This window comes from Opisthorchis viverrini, assembly GCF_000715545.1.
Source record: "Opisthorchis viverrini unplaced genomic scaffold opera_v5_19, whole genome shotgun sequence".
Classification (NCBI taxonomy): Eukaryota; Metazoa; Platyhelminthes; class Trematoda; order Opisthorchiida; family Opisthorchiidae; genus Opisthorchis; species Opisthorchis viverrini.
The window spans coordinates 1,252,710-1,276,293 of NW_008751675.1; the positions used below are offsets into that span (position 1 = coordinate 1,252,710).

General features: G+C 45.1%; 2 protein-coding genes across 2 annotated transcripts in view; one reads left to right on the top strand and one right to left on the bottom strand.

Moving 5' to 3' along the window:
• The window catches only part of T265_01754 (hypothetical protein), a gene marked incomplete at both ends in the record, with an annotated part of 21,490 nt that extends 4,631 nt beyond the window's left edge, over positions 1-16,859 (bottom strand). Inside the window, 6 exons of the mRNA XM_009165844.1 lie at positions 5,008-5,170; positions 10,036-10,126; positions 16,027-16,148; positions 16,184-16,209; positions 16,244-16,436; positions 16,502-16,859. Of these exons, the coding sequence (XP_009164108.1) occupies positions 5,008-5,170; positions 10,036-10,126; positions 16,027-16,148; positions 16,184-16,209; positions 16,244-16,436; positions 16,502-16,537 (631 nt within the window). The remainder of the gene's footprint in view (positions 1-5,007; positions 5,171-10,035; positions 10,127-16,026; positions 16,149-16,183; positions 16,210-16,243; positions 16,437-16,501) is intronic.
• Positions 15,515-21,036, top strand: T265_01753 (hypothetical protein; the record flags this gene model as incomplete). Its single annotated transcript, XM_009165843.1, has 3 exons — positions 15,515-15,984; positions 16,774-16,817; positions 20,978-21,036. 3 exons carry the CDS (start codon positions 15,515-15,517, stop codon positions 21,034-21,036), a joined length of 573 nt encoding a protein of 190 aa, XP_009164107.1.
• Between the last annotated feature and the right edge of the window lie 2,548 nt (positions 21,037-23,584).

Sequence of the window (23,584 nt, forward strand, 5' to 3'; positions counted from 1 at the left end):
CACATATATATATATATATATATATATATATATATATATATATATGCGGAGGGATTTGCATATCGTGCCAGATCTGGGTCAGGGGGGCACGAAAATCGCGCATCTTGAAACCCAGAAGAGAGCAAGGCAGGCTAGAAGAGAGCAAGTCTGGATTCTAAGGGTACGAATTGCCTTCCTTGCTTCGAGACTCTCTCTGAGCTTGGCAGAAAGATACGGCATCAAAATGAAGTATGCGGCGTTCGTGCTTCCAATTTCTTTTCAATGTTGGAATTAAAGGCACTTCGAATGCGGCCTTCTTTTCTTGTCTCACCTCTCCTACACATCAGGATTGTATTCAGGTAAACAATACTGGTTAGAGCTAAATGATGATGTCATGAAATGACGCTTTAATAAATCAAATTTCGTGAACGAAAAGATTTTGGCTGCTCGTGATCGGATGGAATTGAGCTCAGCAACCACAACGGAGAACGCCTAATTGCGATCGATATGCTAGTCGGAATTAGGGAGATACTGACGATTCGGAAGTACAGATCGACTCTCCGAAGCGGACATGCTACTCTGTAAAGGGAGCTAAGGGATTTCTAGTGAAAGTATAGTTGAAAACAAACCCTTAAGCAAAAACTCATTAAAAGGAGTGAAAAATAGGCACCTTGTATCCTATGAAAGATACTGAACTTGGTCAGGAAAAGTTAATGCTTTTATTTGTCACGACTATACTTGAGGGTTATAGACAGCCAATGATCGCGGTGGTACACTCGAAAACACGTCACCTCGAGAAGAAAACTCTTTAAGAGAAATCCCTCGGATCGGTAAGACACCTTGGGGGTGAAAGGACCTACCCATTATGATCCCATTTAAGAAAGAAAAACATGCTACCATCAGAACCGAACAGGATGCTCTTTGTAGTCCTCTTAATGCGGAATCCACGTCAGAGTATACGGGAAAATATTTCCGAGTACAGTGTTTTTTTTATAGGAACACTGGATAGGTGAGCTCTGCATGCGTGGAAACGAGAGGAAGTTAACCAAACGTAAATGTTTCTTGCTCAAGGTCAGTTGAGACAACCACGTGATACCACTGTGCACGCAAAGCCGCTACGGTCCGGAACGATCTCCACTGTTAACACCTAGTCAGTTGAAAACATATGAATGTACGAATCCGTAGGAATACTAACATGCTGCACCTATGGAATATGCACTGAAGGTCAAACGGAATAAGGCGATTTTCTGTGTTCATTAGTATCTCGTGAGAGAAACACAAGGGCATATTTGTTGCACAGCGAGTTTCAGGATTATGTCCATTTTGTTATCGACCACCGGCTAAATCAGGTAACCAGACGCGTTCTCGATGCAGGCTAATCATTAGCTCGTTTGAACCCGTTAAAGAATGGCATGCGGGTAATTACTCCTGCAACTTGCACCAGAAAAATAATGGTATATGAAGGCATGCGAATAAGGTTAACGGACTTTGACCAAACTGAATAGATGGTCCATTTACTCATTTGCACACTAATTTGGTTCTCACCGGTGTTGTGACTTGGTGGACGATCGTGCAACTCTGTATCGATCCCTGGGCTTCCTGCTCCGCCCACCACGGTATATCAAAAGGCACGGTAGCTCTACACAGCCCTTTATGGAGGCAAAGGAAAATTATTACAACTGTATTTATGGGGTATTCACAGATTGTTCCACAAGGTCGTGTCAGAATCACCATGAGGGGGCGAGAAGCGTCGAGTCACGCTCGACTCGGATTGACTGGCATTCTGACCAATCAGGGCATGTCTTCCTTTGGCCCGTGTCCTGCACGTGACACATCCGTCCAAATGTGGTGTTGGGTTGTTACGGACGGCTGGACTCCTTACACCGGAGACCCACCCGAATCCCAGCTGAATCTCTTGTTTATGACATTCTTCAATTGAATGTGCTAGACAATGTGCTGTTTCAGTTGGTACGATATCCGAGATATTGTAGTATATTTTCATGAAGGAAACTACTCACAAAGACGCTGAAAACTCCCCGACAACTCACGATCGGCTTCATCCTTTTTTTGGCTCATCAGGTAGGCCTTTGTACGGCACAATCAGTTGAAGGATATAGAGGACGAGAGATTCAGCTGGATTCTGTTGAATCTTCCGTCAAAATCAAATTACTATGCAAATGAGCGTATTTGTAGGATTTCATCTAATTTATGTCCAAGCAGATCGTTCAGCTGTATCACTCTTTCGGTGCCTAACTGCTATGTCACCAGAAAGAAGCACAAGGGCTGGGATACTGCTAGGTTGCCCAAGCCTAGGCAGGGGAAGTCGAGAGTCAGAGGTCAGGTTCGAACCACGGACCTTCCGGTCAGTAAATTCGCGCTCTATCCACGTGGGCCATTTAGTCCAAGCAGAACGTAAGGTTGATGCTAATTCGAGGACTGCGTATACCTGAAGAACCTTCTTTGGGGTCATCAGGGCGTGGGCCGTTGAGGAGTTTTCGGCAATCTTATGAGTAGTCTCTTCCAATAAAGCCAACGCATTTTTCCCGGTTCACCAGGAAACCTCTTCGGAAGAACACAAGGGACCACGAGAAAGACGTCTGTGTAAGTAGAGCGGAGATTCACACCATCATCAGTAGTCCCCTTTGCAACTGGCTTCCAAACGAACTAACATTGATGTCGTGGTTCATTGCATATCACAAGAAAACACTATAGACAAACCCTTTCCTAAAATATTTCCTAATTTTGAAAATTAAACGAGCATATTAATATGGGGATACGAACCACGTACATGCAATGAAATTAAGTGAGTGCCTATGGCAACCACAGCTACACAGCAGAACAACCTTTTCCACGTCACGGCGTCACCACAGGATTTCTAAATAAAATTCTGCATATGTTATCACAGAAATCCCAAACTGTCCAGATGGACCGAAGTTTGAAAGCCCTGCAGAGTGCGTAACTCCACACCACAGTTTGAACAGTCCTTAGCATACCCTAAATTCACACATAGTTACTTTAGATTTGTCATGAGACAGACAATCTGAGGGAAAATGCAGACAGTAGTAATACGAAACTGGGAGACAAGGTTACTGAAAAAATGTGAATGTACGGAAAGCTCAGTCGATCACCATCGAAAGCAGCACAAAACCACACCTAGATCGCCTGACAAATAGCTGCTACAAAAGACTGAATTGTCGACAGAAATGGGCAATACCACATCGCATTCATTGACAATATAGATAAGCAAGAAATGCAAATAGGTCTGGTCCAGTGGAGACTGGAACTACAAGCGAACAAATAGTTGATAATTTACATGTGGCTTGCTATGAGTCTTGAGGCATGTGAGGTTGCTATGAGATGGATACAATATCAACTTGTTCCGGGTTCTTCTCTATAACTAAAGCAGAAGATATTTTCCCCATCTACGGTGCGGCTTGCACACCACTTGATACAACAGAGTCTGAAACTGGTTTGGTTGAAGAACTGTAAGACCGTGTAGTTGAACGACGAAATTGTCGTTTTACCGTGCGATTTCGGCTAACGTAAGAAAGTGGCTATGAGGAGAGACCGATTTATCGGCGAACTACGCGCATTCGCCCAATGCTATTTTGTGACCAGTCCGCCATCTTCTACATCTAAGCCGCATGTCGAACTACGTAGCCTGACTTCCGTTTACATATCGATTATTCGTTCATCATATTCCCCGCATCCATTCTCTGACCACTGATCACACACGTGACGTCACCAACAAGCGAAACCATGTGGTCAGTAGACAACAAAAGTAACCAGAACGAAAATTCTGAAGACTGGTGGAAAGTGACAAAAGTATCAGACGAATCGGACCACCAAAAAGTACTTCAACACTCGGTGTTTTCAAAGCCATCCCTCCGGTACCTCTAGACTACACACACACACACACACACACACACACACACACACACACACACACACACACACACACACACACACACACACACACACACACACACACACACACACACACACACACACACACACACACACACACACACACACACACACACACACACACACACACACACACACACACACACACACACACACACACACACACACACACACACACACACACACACACACACACACACACACTTAAACATCGGATCGGCTGACCTAGCATGATTTGTAGACTCCCACTATCTTGTTCCCATCAGTCATGCATCCGACCACTGTGACATAACTGAGTGGATCGTTCAAATGTCCATTGTATATGCCGTTGGTAGATAGCCTAAAAGCTAAGAAGTTGGAAAGTCAACAAGACCAGAAGACATTTCGACCTCTTCATTGCCACCATCAATCATAGAGGGGGAAGATGTGGAAAGACAAGAACGGAAAAAAGGCTGGAGACAACAGAATTTATTCGTGCAGGAAGAGATGCGCGAACTTAACGCTGTGGGTTACAACGAAGGAAAATATCCACTGCTCGATCTAGACAACTGATACATCAACATATTTTTGTTTTTAAAAACCAAGACTTCGTGACGCAGAACAGAGGAATCAAGGCCGTTTGATCGTAACTGTAACCAGCCTCACAAAGTGTTATTTCTTCTCATAGGAATAACCCCTAAACCTGTTCACTGGATGCAAACATGGAATATCAGATGCGGATTTCCAGACTTTGGAGGTTTTTACGTCCCTCTTTCTGAAAATGAGGGCTGACAGGCGATCGGATTTCAACTTTCTGACTAATCATATACCAATTAAAGAAAAGTACGATCGCTGGACTCACTCTTACAGTTGGCGATCAAGTCCGAATGGATATATCCCACTTGACAGAGGCTCGTACTTCCCTAGTCGAACCTCGTGAGAGGCGTCGCGGCCTTTGCTTCAGTAAGGATTCGTGTACACCATGATGGGCAAAACACAACAATCGAAGCCTCATTAACACTGCCAAACATGTTGAAGTTGGGAAAGTTAACTGTAACTGCAGTTATCTGTATAGCAGTGTGGAAGTGATGGCAGGATAAGTCAGAATAAAGATCAACTTACCACCAGAGGGCTTAGTCACAGGAACTTTCGGGTTCTTTCCGGACAGCTCTTTGTAATTGGGCGAGACTTTGCTGAGGTTCTCAGTGACTGACACGGGTGGACTTGCAGTTGCCTCGGTGTGAAAGTTCGTGAGGCCAGAGGATGGATTTTCTGGGCAAGAGAACTGAAGTGGCAATGGATGAATGGTCCATATTAGGAAACTAGGTGCACGAAATGCGAATAAAACCACATGTTCTTTCAGGGTTTGACAGAATTTAGTAGGCCAGTCAATGAATCCTACGTTGGGTACATATTTAGTTTCGGAATACGGTTCAATCAACTCAGTCTATCGGAAATAGTGCGACCATGAGAATAGGTGATCCGGATAACTGACTAATGAACAAGCACATCGCCATTTAATTTCTATAACTGAACTACATGTCAAGCATATTTTCGCCTAGATTTCGCGCCCGTCTAACTTCCGATTTGCCCAATTCCTGGAGAGTCGTCATATATAGTCGTTCATGTAGTGTTTGAAATCCATATCTCTCCGAATAAAAAAACAAGGCACTTCGGATCAGCATTTCAAACCTAGTTCGCCAGTGGATCAATCGATGGCTTGAGGTGAACACATAACAGCTGGGTTGTGTGCAGCACTGCAATGTCACGTGAGTATCCAAAATTCCCAATCAGTTCTTAGAGTTGATGGATGGATAAACTGTAAGTTGTTCCCAAGGATCACATTTCAAGCTTTTTTATGTAAACATACAAAACTAGTTTATTTCACTAGCACGTCCTTCAGAGGCGAAACAAATTTTCGGTTTCCACAAACCCCGTGAGTTATACACAAATTTTCAGTAGCTAAACATCATTGGTTCCCTAGAAGTTTAGAGTTCACACGTATTGAATCTAATTTGATCTCACGATAATTCCCCCATTCCTTTGCTTACTCCGTCTATGCACTTTTGATCCCCATCTGCTTTGCTTATCTGTACCCGCCACTCACCTTACCACAAAGGTCATCCCACCCGACACTTGTGTACTAGCATGTACGTCTGCGTGTGAATTTGCGCGACCCTCATACTCAAACATGCGCGCTCGTGTCCCGCTTCCCGAACTTACCTTGACTTGTTTTCCCATGAGTTCCGAGTGATCAAACTGCCAATGAGAATCAGGAGATTGTCGTCGGAACGGCCGGCCGCAGCCCACATTGCTGAGCCAACATCCCGTTCGCCGTTATTTGGTTTGCGGACGTTGACATTGCACAGTGCCGGTCAGTGACAGGCTTGTGCACTTGTTGACGCTACGAATGTGGACATTTGAGGTTTGTTGCACACATTTGTTTACCCTTGAGTAATTAGTACCATAGAGATCCTAACCCAATAGTTCATTTTGCTATCCGGGATTGTCAAACCTACGCGCCACTCAGAGTTACGTATCAGGAACCTCAACAATAAGTCTTAGACGTGATCAGTTATCAACGCGACTGAGCTTACTAGTTACTTCCATCATACTTGGCTCCCAGGTCATAGACCGTGGTCAGATAGCACATCAGGGCTTCACCATCTCCAGAAAGGCCATCCGGACCGGGTGCCGTGTCACATTGAATGAATGATATCTCACGTTGGGTTTCTGTTTTTTTATGTCGGGCTGGTGTCGATATTCCATTCAGTCTCGTTGGGTCCTTACAGAGGTTTAGTTGAAGAATGCCATGTGAACTACCCTTAAAGGTGCTCAGCTCATCTCTCAAAACGACGATTTTGCGCACTACTGCCGTTCCGCCTTTTTCGCGTTACAGAAGAGGGATGTACCAACCATCGTCCGTGAACTCCGGTTAATCCTCGGCCGTATGGCGATTCATGTCGTTAGGCCATTTGAAGCTTAAAAAGAGGGACAAACGGAATCGTACGTACCACCTTAAAATGTATCCCTGACTCAATACAAAAACTGGGGGATCATCTGACGAACAACTCCTATAGAGAAGAACTGAAGCTTGTTGCCGGACAACAAGACGGCGGGTAAGAATGGTTGGTCCGAAGAAAGAAGACCGGCTGTCACAAAAATGTGGTCATGAACGGATATAGGGTTTCAGCAACGTCAACGTTTCGATCAGCGGCTTCGCTGAAAAGGAAACCAGTTGGTTATCGAACCCTGCAAGATTTGGATGGGGGAAGTGTGGACGTCAAATTCACCGGGAATGCGCAGTGGTGGAGTCAGACTGAAGGATTTGGCCACAAATGATGGTTAAAAGGAAACTAGAGGGGACACGTCACCGCCAGATGATAACAAAAGTATTTGTTACGACGGACCAGGCTGAACTTGATGAGACAAGAAAGGAAGAAAAAATGCGGGCACAAACAACACTTCTAGACCGGAAACACCAGAGCAGTTAGAAGTGCAGAGAGTGGCGATGGACGAAGTCACTTGACAGGGAACAGAAAGGTTAACTGAGTAACACCATTCAATCCACGAACGCAATAATGGGAGGTTGTTAAATCTCAACGGGGGGAGATTCAACGCAGTTTGTGTACGCCACCATCTGAAAGGGCCTGGAGTGGTTGGCGATCGCACTTCCTCGGACGACGACGTAAGGCAGCTGCAACCTTCAAAGCCGTACATAGCAAACTAATGACGTTCATCCAGTCCGTGCATTAGAACCAAGAGTATCGATTATTCGTTTGTAGTCAGTAGTAGGGCGTTAGTGCTATCTAGGTTTGCAAAGAATACTGACCTACTCTGAAGAAACCGCAATACCGCAATACACATAAATGAAAGTCAAACATACGCTTCTGACTGACCAAGCCCGATAAACATCGAGAACGAAACGCTGAATGAATTAGGGGAAAATTTGTGGTTTCCCCGAGCCCTCTCGAAACCAGTGACAAGTCTATTGAACCCGTAGGAGTCTCTTCCGTTGAATGTATGCCATGCGACCGCGAACTACCACAACTCGTTTTCCACAGTTTATCAGGATTTTGAAACGGTATCGCAATCCAAAAAAAAACGTCGATCGACTGGCAACAACCTCCACCAGATCTTTCCCGATTATCCATGTTACTCCAGGACCCACTTGCGTCATTATCCTGTTACGGTAATTCCAAGGTCACACTTTCCGGGAACAGCATCACAAGCGAACTTTGACCAACCACGTGTGGATCACAAACTTGTCTATACTTAGGTGCATAAGACCACCAGTACTTGATACTTCATTCCTTGAAGCATGAAACCACAGTGTTACGCAATTAGCACACGATGAGTGGAGTGGCACTGGGCTGCAGAGAAAGCTAGGCTTGATGTTATTCAATGAGGATACCAATAATGGATTACTGATCCGTTCAGCTAGATTAACTCAGTTGAACAAGTCTCAAACAGTTTATAACCCCGGGGCGAGTTGGCCTGTACCACAAAGCCTATTTCGTTTCGGCAACGCTAAGTTTTTCACTCACGGGCATACTGAAGCTTCCTGTCGGGACGGAAGCGTTCCGGGGGAACTCGCATAAAACTGTACTCCAGGAACTCTCCCAAGGAAGTGGTGTTTTCGAATCATAAGTAATCTGGGTTCTCTGTTTTATTCATCAAGTGGGTATTATCCCTACGTACGACAATGTTTGCCCTTAGTCGCACTATGCATGACGGGTCGATTCACCAGAGACAAAATAAGTGTGTACATGAAGTGGATTCACCCGTCACTTGACCAAATCTAGGCACTCCAAAGAAATGAAGTAAAACTGGGTGGTTCCAATATCACTGAAAGCGCTAAAAAATGTCTGACTGAGTTAAAACGAAGAACAAAACAGAAGACGACGTCAAGTTACAGATAACGCACTCTTGCGTGCCACATAACGGAGATGAACAGGACTCCTTCTAGATTTGACGCATTCTGCTTAAATGACCTGGAGGGACACATTTGTACAAGTATTCATAATCATAATCTGAATTTATCAACACTAATGCTGACTTATTCATGAAAGGTCAAATAATGGCTAGTGAGTATGTGGTGTGATATTCAGAGAGCCGAAAGGTCTCTTAGTAGTGGGCAACTGCTACCGATTGTGGCTTCATAATACAGCGCTCCCCTGGAAACGCGCATACTCTCGGGAGGGACTAAATTGTCGGTTTCTGGTTAGTGTACTCACTTGGGGAAGAAATGATTTGAGTGTGATTTTTGTGAGAACTATTTGCACATCTGAGGGGTAATGGAATGATGAAAAGACGCTTGTTTACGAGTCACACCGTAAATAAAAACGGATACTGTCGTCGTGTAGAAAGAGAGACGAAAGGACATTCAATTGCTTCGTTGATTGACACGCGCACATACAGTATTGAAGAGGACAACATAGAAAAAGCGGAGAGCAGAGAACGCTTCCAGCGTACGTTTTTACTTTCTATGCGACCTGTCCCATTTCCAGAAAAAAAGCCTCACAAGGAGGTACTCTGAAATTTACAAAAGGCTTGTTTGTGATTCTAAGTTCATATTCTCTAGGGGTAGGACATAATCCTCTGACTACATCTGAAGAAGGGCGTAATTTTTGAAGTAATCTAATGAACTGTCGATTGGAACTGCAACCCAAGGCAAAAAAGGTAGGATTCGGTTAAGGTCATCACCCACGTGCATGAAATGCGATGTCTCATCAGACATATTCCTAGCTATGTATGAACATCCTCCAAGGTTAGTTACATGAGCTGGATAAGCTCTGTGCTGCACTGCGGAAGTCCTAACCTAGAATGCGCTGTGGCATCGAGGATCGGTCTACCTCCCATAATGCGGGAAAAATTGGGCCCGAACCACTTCACTATCGTCCTGGAAACATACTGTCTCCAAGGTCATCCTCCTGGTATACAAGCTAGTGCACGACTCATTTGGGCAGACTAAAACAGGTGAGGATAATCAGAACCAGTAGCGTTTCCAGCCATCACAACTGTTTGCTCCAAATACACTTCACAACTGTGAAGGATATACAATCTATCTATGCAAAGGCAAATTCGAAGGCAAACAAATACGTACTTCTAGTGTAGCATATATATAATGGACGAATGTGATGTGGTTACCTGATGTGTCATAAAGCCATCCACCGTACAAAGTTGGGAACAAAATTCACACGGAACAAAGTGTGGTTCATGGAGTTCAGTGAAGCAATTACTGGAACAGAATGATGAAAATCGAATCCAAGGTTTTGCACCGGTTCGCACAGGTGTGTAACGAAATTTGCGTGTTACACTGGCTTCAATAAATTGTTACGAAGTTACCGCAATAAAAAAATTGTCACTGAAAAGAGCCAGTTCGATCTTAACCAGGCAAAAGATACACAGACTGGTCCGTCATAAGAGTAGGGAACGGGTTCTCAGGAGTTCTCGAATTTCCTTACTACTTACTACTACGCAGCCATTTCCCAAATTTTTGATGCAGTGCAAAAAGAGTGTATAGTTGCAAACCGGGAAAGTGTCAAACTTTCCCATTTACCATGCCTTTTTCGTAGCCCAGGCTAAGAATTAAAACATAGTACAGCAAGTACACTCATTTGCGAATCAATTTGGTTTTCACGAGAGACTCAACTGAATCTCTCGTTTATGACATTCTACAACTGAATGTGCTGCCCACATGAGTCTCTCGTGAAAAACCAAATTGATTTGCAAATGAGTGTATTTCTCGAAAACAGTCCAATTAGGATTCAAGTAGAACATAAGGTTTATGGGAACTCGGGGACTACGCCTACCTGATGAGCTCCAAGAAGGGCGAAACCGGTCGTGGGCTGTCGAAGAGTTTTCAGAAACCTTGTGAGTAGTCTCCTTTATGAAAATAGTACAGCAAATTCGAATCGTAGATCAACTAAGGGACCTGTATTATATTGACCTCTGCAGCCCGCATCTGCGACTGGGTTTCTGGATGTGGCGATGTTCATTTCGCATTGATAAAAAATGTCCTCAGAGGGTCTGGTTCAATTCCCTGCAACGATGCAGATCTCACTAATTTTGTGATATCTTATTGATCAAAACATGCAAAGGGGTGCTGGTCACTCCCGGGGCAAAAGATTTGCCAAGAACTACAGTTTACAGTTTCGGAGAGACCGACCAAAAACCTGGTCAACTCTGAAAGGTGAGTTTTTTGGAGAGCGACCCAATTGTCGAAAAAAGTTGTTCCTTCACAGAAGATCTTGAAAGACCAACCCAGATAGTCTTCATCCTCGAGACGGTTTTTATAGGGAAAACTAAACTAGTCAAATGTGTCTCCTAAGACCAACAGAAAGCGACCAAACTGGAAAGTCATTTTTTATCAGCTAGTTCCTTCGGATCTGACAAAGGCTACAACCTTCCTCTCAGAAGAGGATAGTTTCAGTGTGGACCCTAAGAAAATTCCTCTAGAAAGGAACAAATGAACCTTCGCTGAGCCAATCAGAATTGGCAGTAGAGGTCACTTTGTGATGTTCTTTCTGGGGAGTACAAACCTGGGAAAAAGTCGCTGCAGCAGGTGGTGGGTCGGTTGGATGATGTCGTTTAGTACGTACTTTCCAAAACGTCCAGAATTTTGCTAACCTTTTTCCAGGTGCGTTTGGTTGTATACAGATATCCATCTGAAGGGATTGCTCGTCAAAAGCGACTAGTACTGGTTGGCCCCAGGGGGAGACCATTTTCACGAAAATGAAGTTGTGGATCTCCAGCAACCTCCGAAACACAACCGCAGCGCAGTCAGTCAGTCAGTCCCTGACACTATAACGGAGGGAGACCAATTGCAGGAGTTTCGAATCCAGGCCCTTATTATGAGCGGAATTCGCGTCCAAAGAGGAAGCAGTGAGGTCTTTATCAAAAGTCGGGGATGCTTCTCAAAGGCACCATTTTCACGAAAATGAAGTTGTGGATCTCCAGCAACCTCCGAAACACAACCGCAGCGCAGTCAGTCAGTCAGTCCCTGACACTATAACGGAGGGAGACCAATTGCAGGAGTTTCGAATCCAGGCCCTTATTATGAGCGGAAGTAGCAGTGAGGTCTTTATCAAAAGTCGGGGATGGTTTCTCAAAGGTCATTAACCTCAAGCCAAACGTCACTGGACGAAACCAAGGAGATCATGAATGGGGGAACGATTTCTTGGGGAGGGGGGCTACTACTGAATAGGAAGTCTAAGTTTTTTAGGATAGAAAAGGCAAAGCGTTAAAATCTTAATGAATCCGGCAAATCGGCATGTTACCTTTAAAGTAGTAGCATAAAACAAACTGCACAATAAAGGGCATAAAGGGGTCCGTTGGGGACACAAAACATGGACCGGATGTGAACAGCCGGGTTCTACACCGGAAAATATGAAGTAAAATTGAGATTATCAGTTTTTGGAGTTGGCATTTAAGTCGGTGTTTCCCACACGTTGCCTAGAGTGCAAAGCCACTGATATATAAATAAGAAAAACCGATGAGCCATCTCTTTCGGGGTATGGATGGAAAGTTCGCCAGCAGCCACTTCCATTTGGAACAAAAATTAAACATTTGTAAACGAAATCAGCTGTTTTTAAAGCATCCACGGAGCTCAACGGATGGTTCACGCGGGGTCTGGATGTTCATCGGTATTCTTCAGCAGTTGCATCCACAGCGAAAAAATACACTCTCCGAAGTGTTCAAGCTATGGTTGAGGTCTTAGGGAGATATCATGTGGTTGAAGTGGGTACGTTCATCACAACCCAGGAACATTGTACAGATGTCAGTGACATTCCTGATCCACCCACGGATTAGTAAAACCGTTCAGCTGTAGCACCCCTTCGATGCCTAAGGAAGCACGAGGGTTGGGATACTGTCTGGTTGCATAACCCTAGACAGGTGAGGTCGAGAGGCAGAGGTAGGGTACGAACCATGTACCTTCCGGTAAGTAAATTCGCGCTCTAACCAATGAACCATCTCGCTCACGGATTACTATTAATCAGTGAACGCTAGAGACAGTTATCAACTAGTTGTTTGACTCCTAACATTTTGCTGTGTTAATTTACATCTCTACCTGGCTATCTTAAAAGGACCAACTGGCAAACACACCACTAAGGTGTGTGAAGCGATCAACTGTCTGCTCAGTTAAGTCGCGGTAGTTCGGAAAAGATCAAAAGTGAGGCGTTTTTTCCGTTGATTCATTCACCGAATGGTCTCTTTCAAAGATCGTTCCGTGATGTGGTACGCTGTCCGGTGGAGTTGAACGAGACTATTGCATATGTTGTTTACAAGTAGCCGATAAGAAGTCAACTTAGGTGGCACTGTCTTTGCACGTATTTACCTCAGATCAGAATGGCCATCTAACTGCGATGACGTGTACCAGGTAGTACCCAGAAAAATTATCGGATTCTCAGGTTTTTTCCTCTTATAAAGTTCCAGGGTTTCTGTGCGCGGTCATGCGCACCTCACCTGTCCACGCAAAGTAGTCATCGACTGAGCTGTGGTACTCCTAATGGTTACCCTCGTACAGCTGTTCAAGCACCGATGTGAGTGGACTGATGGTCCGAGTACTGGTAGAGTCACGCTCCGGAAACAGCATTTTATGTGCCTGAGAAGGCCGGTCCCCCAATCGGTACATTGGGACGTGTGCTGTATGCACTGAACGCTACAACGCATGGGGAGCCAGCGCTGTTACACTCGCCTCGGGAACGCGGGCGCTACAAAAAGGATCTAGACAGGAGCTGTGCACCGGGGCCAACCGGTCAGACCACCCACGGTACTATGCGCATCGGTCTGGTTCAGTAACGTGCCGCTGACACACCACATGGGCTGAGAAAAAATGGCCAACAGACTAGGCGACGAGTGTGGACGGACAGACGCAAGTGAAGGACTCTATCCAGTTTCGTCGACTGGGTAATCGATGGCCTACAGCGGACTGTGCGTGCGGTCAGAGCTCGAGGACGGACAGTCAGCTGTCCCGGTGTTACTAGGACGATACACTCCGCACAAGCTGAAGATGTCGACAGCACGACCGGGACAGCCCTTCAGACGGCACAACTTCAGAATGGAGCGTTAGTTACCAGCACACAGTAACAATAAGCATAGACGTTTTGTCCAGCTAAATGGGTTTTTGGATAGAATTTTTTTAGAATGTAGTCTAACTGGCTTTCAGAAATGATCAATTACCATCGCTTCAAGTGGACAAAGGCCCAAATTTTCCGACAGAGACTCGACGAAACGTTGATTCCTTTCACTGAATGATGAGACGATCTTTGTAATGCCGTGGCATCAACAGACCAAGAACACGAGCCAAAAACAGATGAAATTTGCGGTTGACTGACTGCAGTCTTACTCATTCAATCCTCTGGCGAGGCTTCGCAGTTTGAAGCATCAACACCGGTTGCTGGCTTGGCCTTGGCAATCAGCGACAAAAAGGAACGAGGAACGAATGAAGCCACGACAAAGCATTCCAGGATCTATTTTCATTTGACAAGTGAATTCGAGAAACAGCCTGATCTAAACTCTTGAGATTATCAGCGAACATAAATCCTACGGGCATGTTTGTCTTTCACAATCAAACCAGCCAGATGATGGGACCACAAACTGACTGAAACCAGAACCATGAATCGTTAGCGATCAGTGTCATTCTCTCTACAACGGTACTAACAAAACTAGGACAGTTCAGCGGTGCACTCGATTTTGAGCCTTCATTCGCTGTACGAAGCATTCCCCCGCGTGGGAACCCAAATTCACGCTGTAAACAGACAGAGAGATATTCCGCCCCAATGCAAAACGGTTAGGGCTTTGTAGAGGCACACAAAGGGCAGAATTACAGGTGTGAGTTCTTACCAGTACTCAGACGATCAGTCTAGTCACCCAAATATACGGTACTTTGGGGGACACGAAATAGGCCATTGTGGCGCATGGGAATTCGAGTGACTCGCAATCTGACCGATGACCATGTGAGAGCATCAGGTAACTGATCTAATGGCGAGGTAGACAATGAAAGTTTGAATAATTGTCTTTCAAGGGATGTTGGCTTCCAAAGACAGCGCAAAACCGCATACTAAAAACCAAAGGAGCGACACTATGATGAGTTGATATTCTGAAGAAATTTTGTTATGTAGCCCCTCGAAATGGCTTCTATACGTCTCTGTAGCAATCAAATTGGTGGAATAGCCTAAACTCAACATCTTTTTTCCAAGTGTCAGATTTAAAATCGCACGCAGTTGGGGTCACACCGTGGATGTGCTGTGAGATTTCCATTTCTGACGTGGGATATTATATAAGTATGGCCTCCTAAGTGTTGACACCAGCTTCCATCTTATGTCACCCGTCTGACATAGGGAAGCAAAAGACAACAGGGGATGAAATTTAGCGGCTGAACGGCTCGCACGCATGGCAGACTTTTCGGTTCCCGATGGGTTCAAACCTCAATCCCCTGTCTGACCATTGGTGGTGTGGCTGCTTGGATCACCACAGATACAACTATGAAGAGCAGCAGTGACTAGTCCTGGTTACTTACCGTTTGACCGATACTCGGGTTCTTGTGGATTATACCAATCACCATGCGGCGAGAAGGTCACAAAACGACGGACAGGATAAATCAATCAGTTGAGCAAGTTCCTCAATGCAAGCACCAAACTACAGTGGACCAAATGCTGTCCGTTGCAGTATGCTGGTGGTGCGTCGTACATTGGTGGTACGTGGACTCCGATGGTCCGAAAACCTAACTGGTCCAGAATTGGTGATTCTGGAGCAGGGGAACAATGCAATGGTGCCTAACGCAGCTAGAGGATCCGTCGAATTCCATGTGGATAGTAGTGACATGAAACCTGAAGTTCACAACTCCCGTTCAATCTGTTCAAAACCACCAAAACATTGGCCGTACAGAGAGAATGCCGGTAGTACCTACGAACTACTTACCTACCGTTGGTGCAATTTCGGTTCCAGTCTTTTACACAACATTGTGACTTCCGGTGTGCTTGGCCGTCATAAAGAAGTAATAGTCAGAAAACTGCTATCTACAGCCCAGACAAAAGAGGACACCATAGGCCCGACTGGCCAGCGAAACCGGAAGGCATACAATCAAGTTATAAGGTAGTAAACATATGACGAAAACACAGGGTTACATGGTCTTACGTGTAGGATTTGCGAGGCAGTTCTTGGTTCACTGAAGCCTGTTCAGTTTCAGCCAACTTCGAGACGGCCTGATTCAGTTCCATGTATTGAAGACGGGTGGCGAGTTCCAGGTCACTAGTGAACTACAACAACGTGAGTTTAGACACTGCTGATTTACATCGGGGTCTCCCGTAGGTTCGGGCTCTGTAAGATTACAAAATTCAATGAAAAACCTTACTTTTGGTCCCATTCTCGAAGGGATACGACAATACACAGGCATGAGTTTGTAGATCCCGCAGCATTACGAACTTTCCGCAGCCGGAACAGAGTTCGGTTCGAGAACTACATCGATCGACATGCTCTTCATAGCTGTTGGCAGGAAACTCCAGCTCACAGTAATGACAAGCAATGGGTCGAGCAGGACAAGTGCCCTACAGAATAACCATCAGACACAGTACGCAAAAAAACAAGGGAAGGAACTGAGGGCGATAATCACCTGATGGTTGGCCATTTTGAACTTGGGAACTCGCATTTTGCAAACTTCACATCGCGTAAGCGCGTGTTCTTGTATCGAGTGCTCTTCAAAACTGACCTTCGGCACTACGCTGTTGCAAGTAGGACACTTCAATAAATTTCGAACACAGAAGGCTTCGTGCACTGTAAAATTTCGAAGACTTATAAAAACACCACTGGCGGCTATGAGTTAGCTGAGGGCGGGACTAACCAATTAAGACATTCTTTTTCATTTTTTTCGCATTCCATCTTCAGAAATTTAGAAAAGAATGCGCAGGATCGAGGCGTCTTCTCCTCGGGTTGGTTTTGTTATTCGAGTGTTCAGTGGGTTTTTGTTCACCTGAAAAGCACCAGAAAAATTGTAGATAGCATTGGTTTTAACGTTTATGCGTTGGGCAATAAATTTTCCAAGGGGGAAGAAACATCTACAACTGATCAGATCCACTAACAGCTACATCCTCCACGTACTGAAAACGTGTGACTATTTGAACAGCGCAGGCGTTAGGGAGTGAGAGTGTGTATTTCATCATCACCGTCAACATTAGATACTGCTGCGTAACATCAAAGCCTATTTAATTATATTTAAAACCTCAAAGTGAAAAGAAGAGAGTGGATGAGAGACGGACTTCATGCTCACCTACTGCAAGCATCCTAATCTGCCTAGACCTCCAAGCACCAAAGGAGACAATCTGGAAAGAAACTGACCGCACGAACTCCACAAACGTCGATTAGACGTCCAGGCACAAGGGGTTACGGGAACCCCATCCCAGAGGGCGGACCTTGCTACCAACACCCAAACTCTGTAATCTCTCCCATATCCTTCTGATGGTTACGGGAACCCCATCCCAGAGGGCGGATTTTGCTACCAACAACCAAACTCTGTAATCTCTCCCACATCCTTCTGATAAGTCCTACTCTGCTCACATCTCAGTTTGCGCCATTCTGAAGGAGTCACAGGGGACAAAACTCGTCTTGGTGAACAGATCTTGGCATTCGTAGCACATAGCCCAACTACCGCAGCTGGATGTTCTGCGTCAAACGACGTCCCTAATCTAGGACTGCTAACTCTGGATGATGCGAGTGGGGTCAAAAGTGAACTTCTATGGTTTTGGTCACAAGTACTGGGTCATTCATATGGTCCCCATTTTCATATTTCCAGACAGTTATTCCCCCCTTTCCAGTGATATCGCGTAAATGCAAATGGAACCTTGTTCTTCTGAACAAACTTTCACCATGTGGCTTGTTTTCATGATGCCAGGTAACGGACTCCAGACTCACGACCAGGGCATAAGCACCGTGTCATCTTTTCTGGATATACCTTTTAATACCATTTGCTCGAAGTCAGCCAGAGTTCAAATTATTTGAAGATATGCACTTTCGAAAAGCCCGTTCCACAGGAGTAACCGATGAGGATCTGCCCCAGTGGCGGGAAAGTGAAAAATTGAGAACCTAAAGGTTGGTTCAGGTCTGAGGGCAAATTCGTTCCTCAAACGATCGAATAAATAGCGTCCATCGGTATAAACTAGATGTGGAACTGAGCGGTATTTGGTGGGTAATGTAGTGCAATGAATCCAGATGTTCAAAATAAGACGTTCAAAAAACTTCGGTTGTAAGGCAGAACACATTAATGTAGAGCAATGCCGTGTTGCCGATGATGAATTGCGATTCTGAATGCTCGTCATCCTTGGAATAACTGTCCACTGATTGTTCTGGCCCAGTGAGATGATATCGTTTGGAAAGACGCATTAAGGTCTTTGGCAGAGGGAGACTTTGGGACGCACTTTACTAGTAACCTGAAAACAATTGCGGATTCGAAGGCCTTTGTAGTCGAGACAATGTGGGACAGTCATTACTCAGTGGACCAGACACTGGATAATCTTAACATTCACGGTTAGCTGAAAGACACTACTTTGATCCGGGCGAAAAGCCCACAGAAGTCCACGTCATAGCACTTTTCAGTAAGCTATCCTAGGTAGACAGACGATCACACACTCAGATCTCATGTTCCTCAGAGATCCCGAATTTCAAAACCATGTCCGGAAGTTACCCACACTGGGATCAGCGAGCAAACCGCTTTAAAGGAACGTCCTAACAGATGAACTTCTATGTGACGAGACAAGGTTTAATCCAATATACTAGATCTCAAATGACCACACCGACACCGAAGCTGATTGAGCCCACGGAAACGTGACCTGCATCTGCAAACGGAAACATCACTACTTTCATCCGTGAAACCCCCAAGATCAACAAACTATTCACTAGGGCGCACGAAAGAATGATTATGACAATAAGGCCGGCTAGCAGGCTACGAGAAATGAGGTAATGGCACTTAAGTGTAAACAGAAAGATTATGAACGACAACTAACGCTGACTGTTAGGGCAGCTTCGCACAAAACCTTCGGCAAAAACATAAACAAATGGCGGCACTACTTTCTTGGCTGACAACACTGGGTGTCAACACTGACAGTGGCTGTGATGAACTACTAACAGACTGCTTCGCTTTATTTTTAGGCCCGCCAACCCACAACAAAAGCTATACAATATGTAGTCATCACGGACAATCTTCAGTGGAATGGCTTACTCAGCTAAAATGACAAAACAAGTGCTACAAATCCCAGTAGGCTACAAGGCCACTGAAGATTACGGTTTGCAACTGTTTGTGCCCAGGGAGTTGGCCCAGGTCAGACATCTGATGGTCAAAGCCCTCCATGAGCTCCCACCGAATGCCAGAAGACTACGGAATCAAACTCTTTCAAATAAATTGAATTCATAACTGCGAATGAATCGCATCACCGCCACTTTGTAGGATATTGGAAAAACCTCGAACAGGAGCCAAAGAAGCACGGAAAAGTTAACGGCATCTAGTAGGCAGTTGTCAGGGAGAATTGGCCTATTACCCAGGAGTAGCATGCAGAAGACCATGAACCTAGAGTGCCTAGATATATTCTTTAACCTGCACGAGCTTACGTTCGTTTTATAATTTACCGGTTAAACATACAAATATTTCATAATACAAGAAAAGTATTTGGATCGTTACTAAATACTATAAACGACACAATATCCAGATGGCACAGGTGGTCTTAAAAATATATAGGCCAGCGTCCTTGTCTTTAACCTATATGTCAACGAACTTAGCGGCAACGTTTAGCCGAGCGTGTCACTGTTCGCTGTCGATATTAATATGCGGCAAACTATCCCTACAGACGACAACAATCCCTACCTGCTGACATAAGCTACTTCACAATAAAAACGACCGGCGCATATCTGAAGATCAAAGTCAACAACATCTCACATACAAGCAGCGGTCCTATCCCAGCCGGATAGCATCGCCTGAACATGTACCTACTAAAGGATAAAATGATGATCGCGCATCACGCAGCATGGCTCTTACAGACCTCAGGACAAAAACACTATGAAAAACACTAAAGAAAAGCATTATGCCTCCTGCCAACCCCACACTGTAGCTTACTAAACCAGTGCTAATCCTCTTTGTCAGGTCTGTCAACATAAAGCAAACTCCACTTGTATACCCAACAGAGAAACACCAATGAGCCCAGTGTTTGTTCAGGATCTGAGATGCACTAATTACAGGCATCGATGAAAGGTCATAGACACATTTAGCTTGGCCTATTAGAGAGTTAGCGATGGCCTGATTCGAGATTTCTGAGCACCAGGAGTTGACCGCATTGGTCGATGTAGTTGGATCCACACCACTCCCCGAAGAGTCTCAAGCTGCGACAGGTATGTGAAAAAACTCAGAAGGACGGCGATCCAGTCCAGGTATTTCGGAACAGCGTGAAACCGAGAAACTAATTTTTTCACCTTTGATTTTATGAACGGCTTTAGCGGGGGGTGGTTGTTGTAGCCAGGATATCATTCTGAGCGATGCGTGGAGTATCAATACCCACGGCCTTCAAAATATCCAACTTCCGGTTACACTATGTACACTTCCACAGCACCTTCAAACTCCACTCTACCTCTCGTAAGCCCAACTCTCATCCACCTCCCAGTGCAGCCCTCAGCTGCATCCATCCCTATACAGATTGATTATTTCCCTACTAATCTTGTCGGACACGGCCGTGTTCACCAGAGGATTCCTCAGAAGTAGACATACATCCTTGCGCTTTTATCCTTCTCTCTTCTATCCACTTAAGTTACCTCGGACGAACCTGCCTTGTATTGGAGACTATACATTACATTTGGAAGGCTTGGAACCGGCATAACCCACACCACACAAGACTAACTTCATATCCGTTTCCCATGAACACATAAGATCATCAACCATAGGTGTCGGAAGTTGTCAAAATCTGCTCTGGCCTTACCTATTTGAGAATAAATCTCATTTCCAGCCAGTCTACCATATAAACAAATTTATCTATCACGTCGATTAGCTCGTATCCAAGTATGAGGTTTGTGTTTGACCTCACCCGGTCTTGCAGCATCACTTTGCACTTTGCAGGTGTGAAGCGCAAACCAAACCATGCGGAAGAATTATTTACGTTATTTAAAATGGGTTGAATTTTTGAAGAATCTGAACCATGGAGGGTAATATCGTCCGCATACTAAATGTGTGTGCGAACTGCCCCGGATCATTTCGACCCTCGAGCTCTCAGAGACAGGCAAAGCAATTTTAAGCGGCACATCAATAACGAAGTTGAAGAGGAAAGGCGAGGACGGACATCCTTGTCTTGCACCACTGGATGTGTTGATTTCAAATGAAAGCTTGCAGTATACCCGTATGCGCTCACAGGGCTGCACATACAGAGCGATCATAAAGGGTACAAATTGGGAAGGGACATCTGTGGTCACCAGACACAGCCAGTTTCTTACGATCGACAACTCAGCTTTCAGATCAAGAAAAACAACCAACGTGGGACGTTTGAAGGAATGGCGCTGTTCAAGGACTTGCCTCAGGGTAAAGCTATGGCCAATGAATCCTTGATCAGGGCGAAACCAGGCTTCATTCTCACGATCAACCCGGGCAAAGTAACGCCAGAGAGCACCCCAGATGCAACGGATACCAAGCTGATGCCACAATGGTTTTCGCATGACGTTATTGCGCTCTTTTTGAAAACTTGGATGACGGTGGAGGAATTCCCTTCGACTGGTATGCTGTTTTCGTTTCAAATCTGCAGTATGGCTTTCAGACTAGTTCCGGGACCTCGCAGACTATCCGGTCCAGAGAGTTGATATCTGACGCTGGATTTCTGTAGGTGATGGCGGACTGGTGTCCACGTTCCATTCAGGCCAACTGGGTTCTTCCAGATGGATTGCTAGTTGAGGTGTTCAGACCATCGTTCTGGACGATGATTTTGCGACTGGAGTGCCATTCCGTCATTTTCGCACATCGCTTCGCTGGCAGTTGTCTTATTTCGACCGGTTGATAGAGCCAGCTTGAATGGGGCGCGGTAAAAGTCCTCTCCATTTCCTGAACCTTCAAAATCCACCAGCGCTCTGTTATTCTTCAAGTTCCTGACTCTCCTGTGTGTTAAGGGATCTGTGTGCGCCATCACAGTCACCAGTTGCTAGTATGACCTTTTTGACAGTAGTAAGATCTACGGATCTCGACAATATCCAATGTTAATTCAGGCTTGGATTAACAGTTCTGAAAGCTGAGAATAGTACTTTTTTAACCTGCTACCATTCAATCTCCAAGCAAATCACGTCATCCGTTTTTTTGACGAGCTTCACGCCACAAAGTGCAAAGTCATGCCGCAGACGTACAGTCCTTGAATATACCTCTACGAATTCAGGGAGTGATACTGGAAGCTGTAGAACGCCATACATAACTTGGAGGTTGGGTTAGCTCTGAAAAAGCTTTTACAGAAGAACTCAGCGCACAAATCTCAAAGGCCGAACTTGCTCTTGCCCATTTGCGCCACTCGTGTCATCAGAAAGACACATCACTGGACTTCAAAGAGAGCATGTGTCAGATCGCACTACTGGTCAGATTGATGTACGGCCGCGATAGTTGGCCGCTTTGAACGGTGTACATGAGACGTCTTCAAGTCTTTGACTACCAGCGTCTCAGCACTATAGATAGGATCCGTTGGAACTAACATATTCGGAATGAGATAATCAGGAGATGAGATTCTGTTGAAGAGGATGATGCTTCACTTATAGAATGTATCCACCAACGCAAGCTAAGGTGGCTTGGTAATGCATCACACATGCCTAGTTACCGCCTGCCCAGACCAGCACTGTTTTCTGTGACTAATTCAGTGTTGCGAAATTCTAGAGGTGGACAGAATTAGACATGGCAAGAGGGTTTGAGGCACTTTAAGAAGAGTTTGGCTGTTGATCACCTTCCGGGTTACGGTCTATGTGACCGTCTCTGTGCTTAAATGGAGACACTGAACGATGTGGGGGTTAACAGACGTCAGCGAGATTGGTGCTGTCAGTTTCGATCCAGATTGTCTGGCTGTGTATTGGAAGTGTAGGCGCCAGGGATGTGCTGTAGGCTAGCCCCGAGCCCTTTCTCTGGTCAGCTTCTTTCTTCTTTCCAATATGAGGCCTTATTCAAATAAACTGGGATGACAGTAAAGTATAAGTATTCTCATCTGGTGTTGTCAAAGGTGATGACCCGGTTGAATCCCCTACAGCTCTTCACTTAACCACCTAACAACCTCACCAGGCATTGTGGATACTCGGAACCAGTAAACATCGCTTTTATGGGAAAACTGTAAGTTAGTCAACTTCCGAGAGAATCCGTAATCTTATAAATGATCTCAGACCTATACGGTTTTCACCAAGATTGAGAGTCGATGATTTTACGAAATCTCAGATCATTGGTGGCTTGATTCGGGGAAGTTGGAAATAGCATTTGGCAATGTTTCTTAGATGGCGTGGATTGGTCACAATTTGTGGCCGTCGTACCTGTATTGGGTCATAATTGGTTACTGACCGGAGAGTCCGTGTTTCGAACCCAACTTTAGAACCTCCACTGCTCCCTTCTTGGTATGGGCAATCTGGCAGTAACTCAACCCTAGTGCTTCCTTTCTTTGCATGGTAGCTATGGACCGCTATGAACATCAGAACGATTATTGTATTTTGCTTGCTTGTTAGC